Source organism: Aedes aegypti, unplaced genomic scaffold, assembly GCF_002204515.2.
Source record: "Aedes aegypti strain LVP_AGWG unplaced genomic scaffold, AaegL5.0 Primary Assembly AGWG_AaegL5_hic_scaff_1634_PBJ_arrow, whole genome shotgun sequence".
In the NCBI taxonomy this organism is placed as follows: domain Eukaryota; kingdom Metazoa; phylum Arthropoda; class Insecta; order Diptera; family Culicidae; genus Aedes; species Aedes aegypti.
Window position 1 is genome coordinate 8,509 of NW_018735089.1, and position 15,663 is coordinate 24,171.

Here is a 15,663-nt window from a genome sequence, read left to right on the forward strand (position 1 = left end):
ACGAGATTCCCAGAATCTCTGGACGAGATTCCCAGAATCTCTGGACGAGATTCCCAGAATCTCTGGACGAGATTTCCCAGAATCTCTGGACGAGATTTCCCAGAATCTCTGGACGAGATTCCAGAATCTCTGGACGAGATTCCAGAATCTCTGGACGAGATTCCCAGAATTCTCTGGACGAGATTCCCAGAATCTCTGGACGAGATTCCCAGAATCTCTGGACGAGATTCCCAGAATCTCTGGACGAGATTCCCAGAATCTCTGGACGAGATTCCCAGAATCTCTGGACGAGATTCCCAGAATCTCTGGACGAGATTCCCAGAATCTCTGGACGAGATTCCCAGAATCTTCGGACGAGATTCCCAGAATCTCCAGACGAGATTCTCAGAATCTCCGGACGAGATTCCCAGAATCTCTGGAGGAGCTTTCTATCATTTCTAGAAGAAATTCGTTGAATCTATGGTCGAGAATCGGACTTGCAACATGTATAATAGTCTTTAGCGTGTACCCTTTCCATTATGTTTCTTGATGATTTATGCTCTTGCCTGTTAATGACGACGACCTTCTCTCCACCTACGTCCCAGCTGCAGCTCTTGATACCCAGCTTGTTCGCCTATGAATGATGGCTCGGTACATGTGTACCGACGAGCGATGACGATCGGTTCTGTTATGCTCTGTATGGTTACTCACAAAAACGCACTCTCCAAGACGAAACGTGAGAGAATCAATGCAATGTGGGATTGGAATAACAGATGAAAAGTTTTCAATGCGCATGATGCCACCCACCAACAAAATCTCAATGGACTGCCGTTGGCCATCAGCTGTGCGGCACGTGACCCGAGTTAACGAATGTAACCGACTGGTTTCGCGTTCATAAATTCGTCTTATAATTATCATCTCAAAAAACATTTTTGTTTGTTTTGGATGAACCCAAACTTTGGAGTGTACCGCCATGAACAAATTAATCAGCATTTTTGATTGTTCTTTTGTTCCTAGATACATTTCGATTGCCTAAGAAACATCTGAATATCTATCTTCAAGACCCAATTCAATTCAATAAGCAAAATCGACACAGAATTCTAAAATAGAAGATTTCTTTGAAAACTAGTGAAACATTTCGATATTACAATAAAGTTATTACGATTTAATTATTTTTTGTGATAAAAATTAATGCTGCCGGTAGAGAAGTTGTCTTTGAAATTCAGTGAATTAAAAAAAACACAAATCTAATTTTCTAGAAGCGATGACTCAGTCCAAACCCGGCGTTATAGTTTGTGTTGCCTCTTCTTGGACCCGAAAACGGTTCTACTAGCCGATCCAAACGCGTCCAGCGAAGTTTGCCGGTTCTTCGATTGCCACAGATTGGCTCTGCCGCGAGCATACAAGTTTGTCTCCTTAATCGCCGGAGTCCTGTCGAATCCTGCCGATGCCCCATGTCCGTTGGCGTTGTTCCAGTTCAGTCCTGCTCCGTGACTTCCAAACGATGGACTTCCAACCGGTTGAGTTCGGCTTTTGAATGCATTCAGATCCAACCGGTTCGACGGGGTTTTGAACAGGTTTGCACTTCCGTCCAGACGGGTTTGCGATCCAGCGCCCGGCTGATTTGTTCTCGTAGCGGAAAAACTATGCTCGTTGAAGTGAAGTCCTGTTCCGAATTGTTTGACGTGTTCGTTGACTGACTACCGAATGCACTCACGTCAAATCGATCCTTTTGGCCGCTGAACAGGTTCAGGTTACCTCGGGCGCCAACGGTGTTGTCGGGACCGGGAAGTGAGTGGGAACCGAAAATTCCGGCGCTATTTCTTCCTCTGAAATAAAGAACAACTTAGTATAACCCAGCGATTGGAAACATCCTGAAATTTTCCAAGTACTTGTTGTAGTCCAAATTCCAATTGCCCTGAACTCCGTTGGTGTTACCGCCCAGACCTAAGGAAGCCTCCATGTTCTCATGATTGTTGCCCGGCGATTACGTTGAGTTCCACCCAGTTGGAAGTTGTTACCTGGAGTGAGCGAACCATGGAGTTGTGCAAGACATTCCGTGCCTGCCAAAAGCAGAAAGACGAAAGTGAACAGCAATGTGTTGCATCCAGCAGCCATGATTATCTCTGAACTGATCAAATTTCCCTTGATGTATAATGATAATATGAGTGCTCGACGGTTCTTTATACTATACCCAAATTTTATGACAGGAGATCCTCGGGGGATTTTTGAATGAAGAAAGTACATTCGGATAAGCGGGATATAAATTATCCAGGCTGCGTAGCTGATAAGATGTTGCTTTGGGATGTGATTCCCCAGTCGGGTTTGTTGGTCTTTCGATATTTGTTCATAAACAATAGTTGAGTAATGGTCTTTGCTGAGCAAACTCATTGCCCCAATGTCCAGCTCACAGTTCATTGTAAAATTTATTAACCATGAATTAATAATGTTGAGAGAATCTGGCTCAGAGACCAATCGTGTTCCTCTTCCATTCTCGATACCCCTAAACGTGAAAGTGATGACGATATAAATGTCACTATCAGGCCTGCAATAGCAGATAAGATAGATAGTGAATCATTGGTAAATGAAGAAGACGTTAAAATTAAATGGCGAAAAAATCTGGCTAATGGTCAACGGAACAAAATGAAGAAACTACTCAAATCTGGGCTATCCATGGAGGAAGCTCGGATGAAAGTACTTTCAAAAGATGCTCCTGACACTCCAAATGTTGGTAAACGATCAAGAGATGGCGATCAAGGTGGTAGTGGCGAAAAGCCTGAGGCAAAAAGGACGAAATCTCATCTCTGTCCGAAGGAACGTACTGGATTGACCAACTATGATAACCGGGCTACGTCTAGAAAGCAGAAAGACCGGAGTGTCAATGAAGCTGAACGAACTAAGGAAGTTAATGAACGTCCTAGAAGTTCAAAGGCTGACTCGAACTCAAGAGGTCACTCTTTCAGGGACGTGGCGAGCCTGGTTAAAGATGGGATAATCTTGAACGGGTTCCCTAGCAGGCAAATGTCGACAGCTCAACTCGATGCTGTACAAGACGCTCTGCTTTTAAAAATTGAAGAGCAAAGACACGCAACAGTGAAACCGAAGTTTACAAAATGTAGCTACAAACAAGGGCGTTTGATCCTTGCTTGCAAGGATCAAGCAACGGCGTTGTGGCTTAAAGATGTTACTCGGTCACTCACTCCCTGGAAAATGCGGAGCTACTTGCTTTGGATGAGAAGGATATTCCTCGCCCGGAGCTGTTCCATGCATTTTTCCCGTGAGTGCGAGTTTCAATGATGAAAGACTAAAAGGGCTCATAGAGAGCCAGAACGATGGGATTAATACAAATGGCTGGAATATTCTTAATCGAACAAATGCGAACAAACATGCAGAATGGAAGTTGCACTTGGACGAAGGATCGCTAAGAACGTTAGCTGATCGCAACTTTGACCTTAACTTTCGTTTTGGCGAAACGCAGTTGAGGAAAGTCAAAACCCAAGGCCGTAGCCAAGACGATGGCAATACGAACGGGAATGAGCCAAAACTAAATGTACAGCAGGAAACAACGCCCAACCACTCGAAAACAGAAACAAGGGGAGCCAACATGGAGGCCTTAACTGAAGCGGTTAACTACAAAAGATCCCAACTGGAAGCACACGATAGGCCTATCGCTCCCCCAAAAGGAAAACAGGAGCGTATTACTGGAAAAAATGAAAGCTAATTAAGTTCCTGCAGGTGAACCTCCATCATGCTAAAGGCGCTTCTGCCCGTATTAAGCCGGAGGTTCAAAAAAGAGGGACTGGACATGGCCCTACTACAAGAGCCATGGTCCAACAAAGGAAAAATTCTTGGAATTCAAATGCAAAAATGTAAGTTGTTTTATGACGAGAATCAGAGTTCACCGAGAACTGCGATTCTTGTTAATAGTACAATGAAATGCTACCCTATTACAGAGTTCATCAAACGTGACATAGCGGTGGTTGTTATGTATATTATATGTATAAATATTATGTATATGTATAAATATTATATGTATATGTATATATGTATAAATTAAAATGAATTAACAGATTTCACGAAAATAATTTTTTTTTTACCAGGATATTTTTTTTAGAGTATGATCGATGAGTTTCTAAATGTTATATATAAACTTTAAAAGTTTTGGATTTGGGTATGCGTTATGAGATCATGAAAACATTTTATTGATATTTATTTATTTATTTATTGTTATTAATTTTTTTTACAATATCGAACACTTTTGCAGCATTATCAGTACAGTTCGAGTAAAGTTTTGCTTTAATTTTATTTTCTGACAATGAATGAAACAGTGAAATTTTTGGGTTCCTTGGATCGTTTTCGCGTTATTATATTGCTCGCTGAGCTCTGATGCCGTTAATTCGTACTCTTCAGTAGTAGTAAAACAAAATGATAATTTGTTAAATCTTCTTCTTTTCTGCGATTCGCCCAATCAAATAGTTCTTTTGCAGTTTTAATTGGATGCTCACGTTCTTTGGGCTAAACTTGCTCTTGTGGCCATGCGCTTTTATGGTTCCTCCAATAGCATCACAAGGACCTTTGCCATGTGACGTAGCAAAGAAATGCCATTCTGCATTCAATTCCGTACTTTGATTTAAATTGACATAGGCTCGAAAAATTCTTACGGTTTTTTGTACTGCGATGCTGCTCCATCAGACATGAAATGTATCTTTCTGATTTCTTTATCCTTATCAACGCGTAAAAAGTTAAATCATTTTGGGCAATGAACAAATTTACAGATACTGAGTCGTGTCTTAAATCTTCGGAAATTACAATAAAACTAAAATGTTCAATTTGCGTACTTCCATTGAAATAAATAACTAATGGATGAATTGTAGCTTGTTGTACGTTCCAGTGATGGGACTGCACTTCATCTTGCAATACAAAGCTATAGTTTTCAGAAAAATCACAAATGACTAAAAATTCACCATCTTGTAATGTATTTTTCGTATTTTTTAAAAAAGCGGGATTGCTCTGTTTTAATAAAGTCGTGAGGAATTAAACTTTCTAATTTCAAGCAAAAAATGACACATCTCATCTACAGGTTTTACAATGTTTTCTAGGTCACACCTATCCGTGGTCACCCATTGCTCAAATGATAACTGATCAATATAATTTTCTTCAAACTCAGCGAATAAAGTATTTTCCAATGATGAAGAATCTGGACAATCCGAACAAGATCGTAGATATCAATTTGATGTTGTATTTTCACACAAAAGACTACCAGTTAACATTTTAATATCCTTTGATAAATTGATTCTTTTCAAACTATGTAAGATTAGGTTAATATTTTCGTGTGTTGTGCACACACAAACATTATGTGTTACTGGATTGGATAGAAGCTTGCATTGCCTTGGACGAAGGCTTGCAAATGAGGAAAAACGCAAACGCTTCTTTCAAAGTAGTCATCATTAATCGTTTTTGGATTGCTTGACGCTTTCCATCTTTTTTTACAGATACATAATCTTTTTGGCCAGGCATAGCTCTACTTACTTCATCGTCTTCAAAATATTGAATTATTTTTCTTTTGTCTCATCTGTTAATGAAGAACTCGACCTAGCATTTTTGGTTGCAAGGCAGTTATTTTTGAATTGTTTTGCCTCTTTTGCTGTATTTCTATTGGTTTTGAACTCATCAATGGCGTCTTGAATAGACCACGAGCTTGGCAGCATCGACAAAATCAATAATTTTTCTTTCCTTGTCGTGGCTAGATTCGAGAACCTTTCCTTCATATTCATAATTACCTCATCGTAGTCTGTATTTTCCACATCCTCAGGTCCTAATTTGAAGAGGTTTTCTTCGTACAGCTTCGTTGATTTCACTGTATTTTTTTCTCGGATAATTGACGTAACCCATCTTCGTCCATTTAATCGGGAGTCACTTTTATTCCAGCTATCCCTTCGTTGAAGCGTTCGATGTTGACCTTCTGGATGCACTCATCTTCTGATTGATTTGTTGAAACAGATGTCGCTGATGGTACCGTGACAAGATGTTTCTGCACTTGGTACTTCTGGTAACTCCTCAGTTGTTGTCGGTGCATCTAGTAATTCCTCAGTTGTTGTTGTTTTCGAACTTCCTGCAACCTGATCCACCGATGATGTACAGATTGCCCGTTTGTCAACGTTTAAACGGCAGGACGTACAAATGCGTAAATTTGTATTCAATGTAGACATTGGAGCATAACCAGCCGCTTTCAGTTTATCTATGGTGCTTTCGGTGAGATTTCGTAGCTCTTTCGAGCACTTTTTTCTGCAAACGGCCTGCAACAGTTGAGAAAGCGACTACTCTTGTTGCTCGTTAGATTTTAATAAACAAAATCACTTTTAAGTTTTTACTGATTAGTTTTGTGTCGTTTGCTTGACTGAAGAAAAATTTTACAATTAAATCTTTTATAACCATAGTGGTAGTATATTTTTAGCTTTTTCGTGAGTATGTTCATGGTATGTACCTATCATGTTTTTGATGTTGTTGAAGTTACTCGCTTTCTCCCAAATATTATTAACAAAGTCTATTCTCTACCAAGGCGGGTCTATACCCAGGTGTAATCAGATTTTTAACTTTTTAAACTTTTAACTTTTGTCTTCAATATTAGATTTCTTATAGGTTTCTTTTATCAAAAGGTTTCAACACTATTGAGAGAATTTTTCTTCAGTTACGTACAATAAAAAATATGACACTATCAAGACTTTAGATCACAACACTGGATCGCATCTAACTTTCTAATAGATGCTATAATAGTTATGAATAATTAAATAAAATATCATGAAAACAACTTGTTAACCTCATGTGGTACCCTTAACAAAAAATTCAGCAACAAACTGCGGTCCTAAAAAAAATTAACAATGAAAAAAAAAAAAAAATTTCACTAAGTGTCAAATTTGTGAATATTTGAAATGTCATAACTTTTTTGTTTATTGGCTTACCATCACCCAAATTTTTATGGTAGATAGCTAATTAATGGACCGTTTTCCCTCAAAAAAATTACGTTGGTATTTCGATAGGGTTTTGAGATATTTGAGTTTTTGTGACAAAAATGATGTTTTTTAATGCAAAAAAAATATTTTTTTTGTGTGTATTTTTTTTGGAATCTTTATTTAGTTGTCTAACTTTGTTTCTTTAGTTGTCTAACAATCGAACGAACCGTTTTTGCTGAGCAGTTTTTGAATATTTTTGAACCATTTTCACATACACCCTTTTGAAAAGTTAGTCGTGACTCAACTTGAAGATTTGATATCGGAAAATGACGATTTAGATGAAACTGAAAAACTGTGCAAAGTTTCAGATATTTTTGAAATGGTCGATCAGAATCGACTTGCATGCCTCCGTGGAATCCCTCACAAGGGTAATAAACCAACATTTCTAAATGCAATCAGAGAAGAGGTTTTTATATTTGACGTTGTGTAACTCTGCAATTTCTGAGAAAATTGGAATTGGCATGTCTCAGATAAAACTTCATTATCGGATCATAAACACATTGTTTTTGAGTGGGGTGGAGGCGACTTATCACCAACAGCATATCGTAATCCTAGAAAAACGAACTGGGAATCATTATGCTAATCACTTGAAATCTGACACTTTTACAAATGAAATAGTATTAAGACAATACAACAACTTGAATTATTTTCGCAAGAGGTAAACGAAGTGATTATAAAAGCATATAATAATAGCTGTCCTATCAGGCAATCGTCCTCTAGTAGGGACGTACCATGGTGGAACTCAAAATTGGAAAGCCTTAGGAAAACATCTCGGAAATTGTTTTAATAAAGCAAATGAACCTCAGATTGGGCTCAGTATAGAAGAGCTCTAACTGAATACAATAACGAATTAAGGAAATCAAAGAAAAGAACTTGGATTCATTTGTGCGAGAGTATAGATAATACACCAATTGTTTGCTAGATTACAAAAAAACTCTTGCTGAAAACCATACTCTGAATTTGGCAACCTTAAACGCCAAGATGGGGTGTATACTAAAACCTGTAATGAGACACTTGATTTAATGATGGATACTCATTTTCCGGGAGCGGCTTCAGGCGAGGATATACAGTATACTGGAGTGCAAGGATGCTCTATGCAGACCATACCATGCAGTGGAATCCTTCCAGCCTTATAAATCTGCAGGTGTTGGACGGAATATTTCCAGCACTAATTTCAAAACGGAGAAAGCGGTTCTGATTCAGTCTCTTATGAAGATTTTCAAGGCAAGTTTTAAGATTGAACTATATTCATACCTAAACCTGGCAAAACGAGATAAAACGAACCCGAAATCTTTTTAGACCCATTAGTTTGTCATCAGTTCTGTTGAAAACCATGGAAAAAGTATTGAAGATTACGTAAACTCAACTTACATGCAGACATATCCATTATCAAAATATCAGTATGCGTATCAAACTGGAAAGTCGACAGTCACAGCGCTTCATACGCTGGTAGGTAAAGTCCGAAAGATCTATTTCAGTGGAAGGAAATCGCACTCTGTTCTTTCTTGGACATTGAAGGTGCTTTTGACAACATTCATATTCTTCAATAGGCAAATGCTATGAAAAAACGAAATTTCAACACATGCATTGTCGACTGGATTCATACTATGGCTTGCAAAAAGAGAAATCACTTCAGAACTGGGTGGTTCGTCTGTAACCATAAGGGCGACGAAAGGATGTCCGCAAGGTGGAGTACTTTCGCCACTTTTATGGTCTTTGGTTGTAGACGACCTTCTCAGAAGCTTAGAAGCTAAAGGTTTCGAGGTGTAGGCTTTGCGGATGATATAGTCATCGTAGTAAGAGGAAAGTTTGACAACAGTAGTATTGGAAGAATGCAGCAGGCCCTAAAGTATACCCAATCATGGTGTATAAAAGGAGGGTCTAAGCATTAACATGTCAAAAATCGTGATTGTCCATTCACTAAAAAGAGGAAAGTCAACTTAAAATCTTTTAAGATTTGGAGAAGTTGAAATTCAAGTTAGCAGTCGGGTAAAATACTTGGGCAGTAATCTTAGATGCCAAGCTTAGCTGGAAATGCGCTTCTTGACTCTGCGATTAATAAAGCGATCAACGCATTATGGTTATGCTCCAAAACTGTCGGGACGAAGTGGGGCCTTGAGGCCAAAAATGATTATGTGGATTTACACATCTATTATACGACCAAAAATTACCTACGCTTCATTAGTGTGGTGGCCTAAAACCAGGGAGGCTACTGCAGGAATGAAACTAGCTAAGCTTCAAAGACTTGCGTGCATTGCTATAACGGGAGCAATGCGCCAGCACTCCATCGAAAGCGTTAGATGCTATTCTCAATCTGCTGCCTTTGCACGAATATGTGCAATTATAAAGCGGAAAGATGTGCTCTAAGGCTTAAGAGGTCTAAAACTGTTTTGCCAGGTGATCTTATTGGCCATTTGAGCATTTTGCAACACTTTAAAAGAGGACCGGTGATGAGTATGAACGGAGACTGGATGAGACCTAAGGACAACTATGATTTTCTCTACAAGGTAAGCGAAATGAACGCGTACAAGTTAAGATGTCGGAGGTCCCACGGTTCGTGAAGGGCTCAATCATATTCTTTACTGACGGCTCAAAAATGGACCTTTGCACGAGTTCACTATTTGACGTTTTTAAGCGGTGCCGTGTTATTTATGTGGCCATGGAAACTAATGAATTTGGCTCCGCTCAAAACGTCAAATTAGTGAACTTGTGCATCGGTCCATTGGAACAAATACAGGGGCTGGGATCTTTGGACCCGGAGTAATATTTCAGTTTCAATGGGACACTGGCCAACAGTGTTTCAAGCTGAGATTTTTGCAATACTTGAATGTGTGAATATCTGTCTGAAAAGAAAATATAGATATGCAAATATATGTATTCTCTCTGATAGTCAAGCAGCACTAAACGCATTATTGCATATAATGTACATCAAAACTCGTCTGGGAATGTATTCTCTCGTTGCGACAGTTGAATGAATCAAACTCGGTAAATTCTGGGTTCCCAGGACACTGTGGCATTAAGGGAATGAAAAGGCAGATGATCTTTTCAAAACGGGGCTCAAATTCTCAGTTTGTTTGGCCGGAACCATTATGTGGTATACAAACTGTGCAGTAAAAATGGAACTTAAGTTGCTGGGAAGAACAAAAGGTGATGACCAACTGGATGGATGTCAAAAAGTGTACCCCAGTCTAAAAGATTTATAACTCCAAACGCAAATAAAACTAAAAAAGATTTTAGAGCTCAACAAGAGGGGCTCTTTGTACATACACTGGCCTAGTAACTGGGCACTGTCCGAGCAAATATCATTTGAAGAACATTGGCCAGGTTCAGAATGATATTTGTCGCTTTTGTAATATTGAACGTGAAATCTCGGAACATCTGCTTTGCAGTTGATGGTGCATTATAACAGGCGCAGATCAAAGTTTCTCGATAGCGGCTGTTTACCAGCCAGTGAAATCTGGTCTGCTGATCCGAGAAAGGTGATTGGTTTCATAAACCACTCATACCTGATTGGGAACGTGTCAAGGTAAGCAGCTGATCGTCTAATCAATGGTTGTTCAGCTAGCGTGACATGTACAGTTAAACTGGGATATACTACAATAGTTCTAGATAATGGACGCAGTAGTTTAAATCCCCCAACAAAAAAAACCATGAACATTCGATTATTATAGAATTAAACAACAGAAAATGGAAGTGAAATTTTAAATCAATTACTATTTTTTCAGAAATTCCGAGGGAAATTCCAATGGAAATTCCAAACGAAATTCCAAAGGAAATTTAAATGGTAATTCCAAAGTTAATTTCAAAGGCAATTCCAAAGGAAATTCCATATGAAATTCCATAGGAAATTCCAAAGTAAATTCCATATAAAAATTTCAGAGGAATCTTCAAAGGAAATTTCTAAGGAAATTACGAACGATATTCCAGAGGAAACTACGATGGAAAATTTAAAGGAAATTCCGATGAAAATTACAAAGGAAATTCCGAGGGAAAATCCAAAGGAAAATCCAACGTAAATACCAAAGCAAATTCCAATGTAAATTCAGAAGGAAATTCCAAAGGAAGTTCCTAAAGCAATTTCAAAAGAAATTCCAAAGCAAATTCCAAAGGAAATTCAATTAAAAAGTAATTTCGAAGTTTCATAAGCGATTCAAAATGAAATTCCGAAGAAAATTCTGAAGTAAAATCCAAAGGAAGTTCCGAATGAAATGCCAGAGAAGTTCTAAATAAAATTACAAAGGAAATTCAGAAGATATTTTTTGCCTTTTTTTGAAGGATTTTCTACCATAGGTTCATCCATTTTTGTGAAATTTTTATGTTTTTCTCGAAAATTCAAAATCTTTAGCCTTCATTTCGTCTAAAAAGATTGAAAATCGGTCAAACGGTTCAAAAGTTATAATTTTTTTTAAAATAAAAGTTTTTGCAAAATCGCGATTTTTCTGGTCACCCTATTTCGGAAATGGTCACCCTAATCAAAAAATCCAAAAATACGTGTATCCTTATTTCGGATAAGGAACAAAATAGCAAATTTGCACGAAATTCGGAGACCCACTAGATTGGTTTTTCATGGAATGGCTGACATATGGAAGTATATGCTATGCCCAACCGTAAAAAGTCTGATCCCACATATTTTTTCCACGGTCGTTCGCTCTATACTTGATACTTAATAAAAGTTCTGCGCACTGAAAAGTGTATCACTGTATCACACTGTATCAGCAGTTTAATATAAAGAACGATGAAATTTTCAAAGAATAATAAATTTTACAATGCTTAATATTTCAATAACTGAATAACGAAAATATTAAGAATGATGATATTTTGGAAGAATAATAAATTCAACAGATCATTATGCTTTCAACATTTAGCAATAAATAGAGTACTATTTGTAAGAAAATTAAAAAATGGTTGATAATACGATAAAACAGGAAAATAATAGATTTATGGCATTTTACACAATTACCTTTAAACTACTACAAAATGAACATATAGACACTAGTACATATGCCCACTTTGTTGTAAAACGTGAATAATAATTATCATTTAGAAAGATTCGTTATTGACTTCTGATGAAAAGTTTGTCTAACCATCTACCCAAAACAAACGTAAGTGTCAATGGGGAGCTTCCGATTGGAGAGCGAAGTAGCATCTTGCTGGGTCGGTGATTATGACGATCGGGTGAGTCGGTTGATTATGACGATCGGTGATTATGACGATTATGAGTTGGATTGGTAGAAGCGTAAAATATAACCGCTGCTTCGGCAGAAAATATTGAACACTGTTTCGGGAAGACCTAAGCTTACTGCGAGTTCGTCATGCACAATGCCTATTCCATACCCTTGCGTTTGAGAGGGAACCATCTGTATAACGCGTATAATCGGACCGTAGAAGCTCACCATACCAGTGAACAGAGCTGGGAAAAGTTTCTGAAATTCACACTAAGTAGGCAAGCGTAGCAAATCACAGGCACAGCTGCTGTATTAGGCAAAATGTCTTGAAAATAGCAAAACACCCGTTGCTAAGGGCAACCCAAAACTACTGTAGAAAATGTTCTATTTCCCGCTGCATTTCCCGCATTTACACTACTGATTTAGGAAATTCATGTACCCAACATAGGCTACTTGATGAGATACACAATTTTGAACTACTGTATTAGAAGAGCCACGTGATTTTCGCAAAAACTCAAGCCTACTACTATTACCATTCCCAACACTGCCAGTGAATATTGGCGATAAGAGGGAGCGTCTAGCCGGTCCAGACACTATTGTCGTCCACTTATACAAATATTTGGACTCCAGTAGGGAGATCCTCGAAAACGCCATCCATCATAATCAGGAACAGGGTTACCGATATCACGGATCCCTGCGGAACACCGGTTTCCTCCTTAAAGATACAGACTTTGTGTCTCCAATGGCGTCCAAGTCCAGTTAAAGGCTTTCGAGATGTCCAACGAGATCATCTTGGTGTGATGGTTCTTTTCCTTCGCTTCTTGCAAGACATCGCCAAGGGCCGCAAAGTAGGTATTAGATTCATACCTCGGCCTGAAGGCGTGTTGCCGGTGGTTGAGTAGACCATGTTGCTGTAGGTGGTGCGTTAGTCGGTGGTTTTAGCATCCTCTCTACTACCTTCGAAAGGCAGCAAGTGAGGGAAATTGGCCAGTAGCTTGCTGTATCCTGAATTTGATTTCCGGGTTTCGGGATAGGATCGTCGAGATTTTCACGCCACTCAAGAGGGTAAGTGTTACCAGTCCACAGGTTGTTGATCAGCTCTAGCAGTACTACTTTCCCTGAACCGTCGAGCTTCTCCAACATAGGGTAGCCAATGTCATCAGGACCGGCAGACTTTCCTTTACTTCGGCTTAGAGCGTATTGTAGTTCGCCTACCAATAATGGTTCGTTGATGGAAAGTTGGTTGTTGCTTAAATTATTTGTTAAAGTTTACTATGTCATCGGTCCTAATCACCGGATCGTTGGATAAACTCCGGATCGTAGCTGTCACAGGCACAAGATTAGCAAAGTATTTGCCAAGACCAATTCGCTAAGTTCGTTGGTTCCACAGTAAGGTTTCCATCGATGATGAGTGTGGGCGGAGAGATTCCGCTTGCCACTAAGGGCATTACCTTTGGCCCAAAGATCAGCTTTGTTGTGTAGTGTTAATTACTGTCAAGAAAGTCTTCCCAACAAGCTCTTTGGCGTCCCGTATAACTTGCGGCATTCATTTGCGCTGGAAAACGATATCTGACAAGCGTCGCATCTCGATAAGGATGGTCAAGCTCCATTCTTTTGACGGCACGAAGGGCTTTTCTGCGCGCTTCGATAGCTTTTTTTTACCTCTGGAGACGATCAAACGGAGTGCCTTCCGGCCCTGGCTTATTGCTTGTTTACGGGATTGAAACAATTGCCGATGGTGGAGAACTCGGCTGTTGGGTGCGGAAGGATGCATTTATGTTGTTATTGTATGCGGCCCAGTCCGCCTGATCATACAGCGGGATCGTCTAGTTGTTGGTGGGAGCCTCAAACGACTACCGAGATTTGTATAGGATGGTGATCGCTTCCGTAAGGGTCAGCATTAACATTCCAACGGAATCGCTGGACCTCCGACCGAAGTAACGGCTGAAACGTCGATTGCCGTTGCATAAAACCCTTTGAAATACGTGGGAGAGCCGTTATTAGGAATAGCGATATCCTTTCCTCCAAGAGGTCAAGCAAACTATTGCCTCTAGCGTCAGAGCGAGAGCAACCCCAGGATAGGGTGGTGTTGCGTTGAGGTCACCGACGACCATTCTTGGTTCCGGGAGTTGATGAATGCATTTTTCTACCTTTCCGCGTAGGTCAGGGACATTCCCACATGGTAGGTAGACGCAAGCTATTGGAAGACTTACCTGCAGCTTAACTCCGACTACTGGTAGTTGAGAATCGATGTTGAGAATGGTGAACGGAATCGATTTTAGAACTCCGAGAGCGACGGAGCGGCGGATATTGCCCATTCGCTTCATAGTCCACATGTATTTGACACCGAGGGAGCGGTTGAGCTGTTCAATTGTGACACGGTTGATCCCCTGTAGAGCCAGGATCCAAGGTGGGTCGTTGCTTATCAGGATCTCAAGGTCACCTAGGTTGCTGAAGAAGCCACTGATGTTTCCATTGTAAGCAGAACTTTGCCGGCTTTGGGAATGGAGTAGCTTCTATTGGCGTATGGAGTTTGGTAACGGATGTCGTCGTTACAAGGCAGAGCCCCACATAAGGGAGGTCCGGGAGTTGAATCCACCAGAGGCAGGGTTGTCTTGGCGGCGGGAAAAAAGGGTTGGCAACAGGCGATAGTCGACTTGTTCTGTCATCCGGATAGGACTGGTTGTTAGGGCTGGGTGATTGGACGACTCCTTGCGTTAATGTAGCTTCACGTCCCTCGTCGTCCATAGGGGTAGCGGGTAGAGTCCGGCGAGTCCCTAGAGCTTGTAAGTCTTTTAATTTTTTAAACGTTAATGCTTCCAGTGGGCTATTTGCCCTTTGAAGGAAGCACCCCACTAGACAACGGACTAGCATGCAACGCCCAGTGGCACAGTCGGAAAACATTTCTCTCGAAAAGTTTTCCGGCCTGAGGCGGGGAGCGAACCCACACTCCTTAGTACGATGCGGGTAAATACCTTGGTGACACTAACCGCACGGCTACGAAGCCCACAACTTCCCACGTCGTCCAGGGTTGCAGGCGTAGGTGCCAGACTTCCCTCTTCAAGGTCTCCCCCCAGCGCCGAGGGTTGTCCGTCAGTTCCGGTGTGGGAGACATTAACGGGGCCTCGGCTACCAGGGGATATAGCTTGGCAACGGTGATAGTTTGTAACTATCCATGACGCCCACGTGTTGTAACTCGGAAGCTCATTGGATGGGAAAATCTACAGGGTCGTCTAGGACATTTCAATCACCCCGATACACATGCCGTTCTCATGGTATATTTGAGCAGGAGCAGTGTTTGGAAAACTGTCCAAAGATGTTTGAAAAGACGGTGGAAAGGCAAACAGAACTATGGAAGTAAAAGGGGGGGGGGGTCTCTGTTGCAGTAATCCACGAAAGGCGAGGCTTGACGGTTCCTTTGCGAACCCGGAAGACGATTCAAAGCTAAATAGGTGAACAGATCTTAACTCCAGGCTGCTCTTTCTAAGAATGCGCTACACCTGAGGCTA

General features: G+C 40.3%; 1 protein-coding gene across 1 annotated transcript; it reads right to left on the reverse strand.

Annotated features, from left to right (window-relative positions):
• Positions 1 to 1,265: 1,265 nt before the first annotated feature.
• LOC110680593 (attacin-B-like) lies at positions 1,266 to 1,942 on the reverse strand. The gene is made up of 3 exons (XM_021856388.1): positions 1,918 to 1,942; positions 1,738 to 1,808; positions 1,266 to 1,679 (listed from the first exon to the last, which is right to left on the reverse strand). Exons 1-3 carry the CDS (start codon positions 1,940 to 1,942, stop codon positions 1,266 to 1,268), a joined length of 510 nt encoding a protein of 169 aa, XP_021712080.1.
• Positions 1,943 to 15,663: the final 13,721 nt, after the last annotated feature.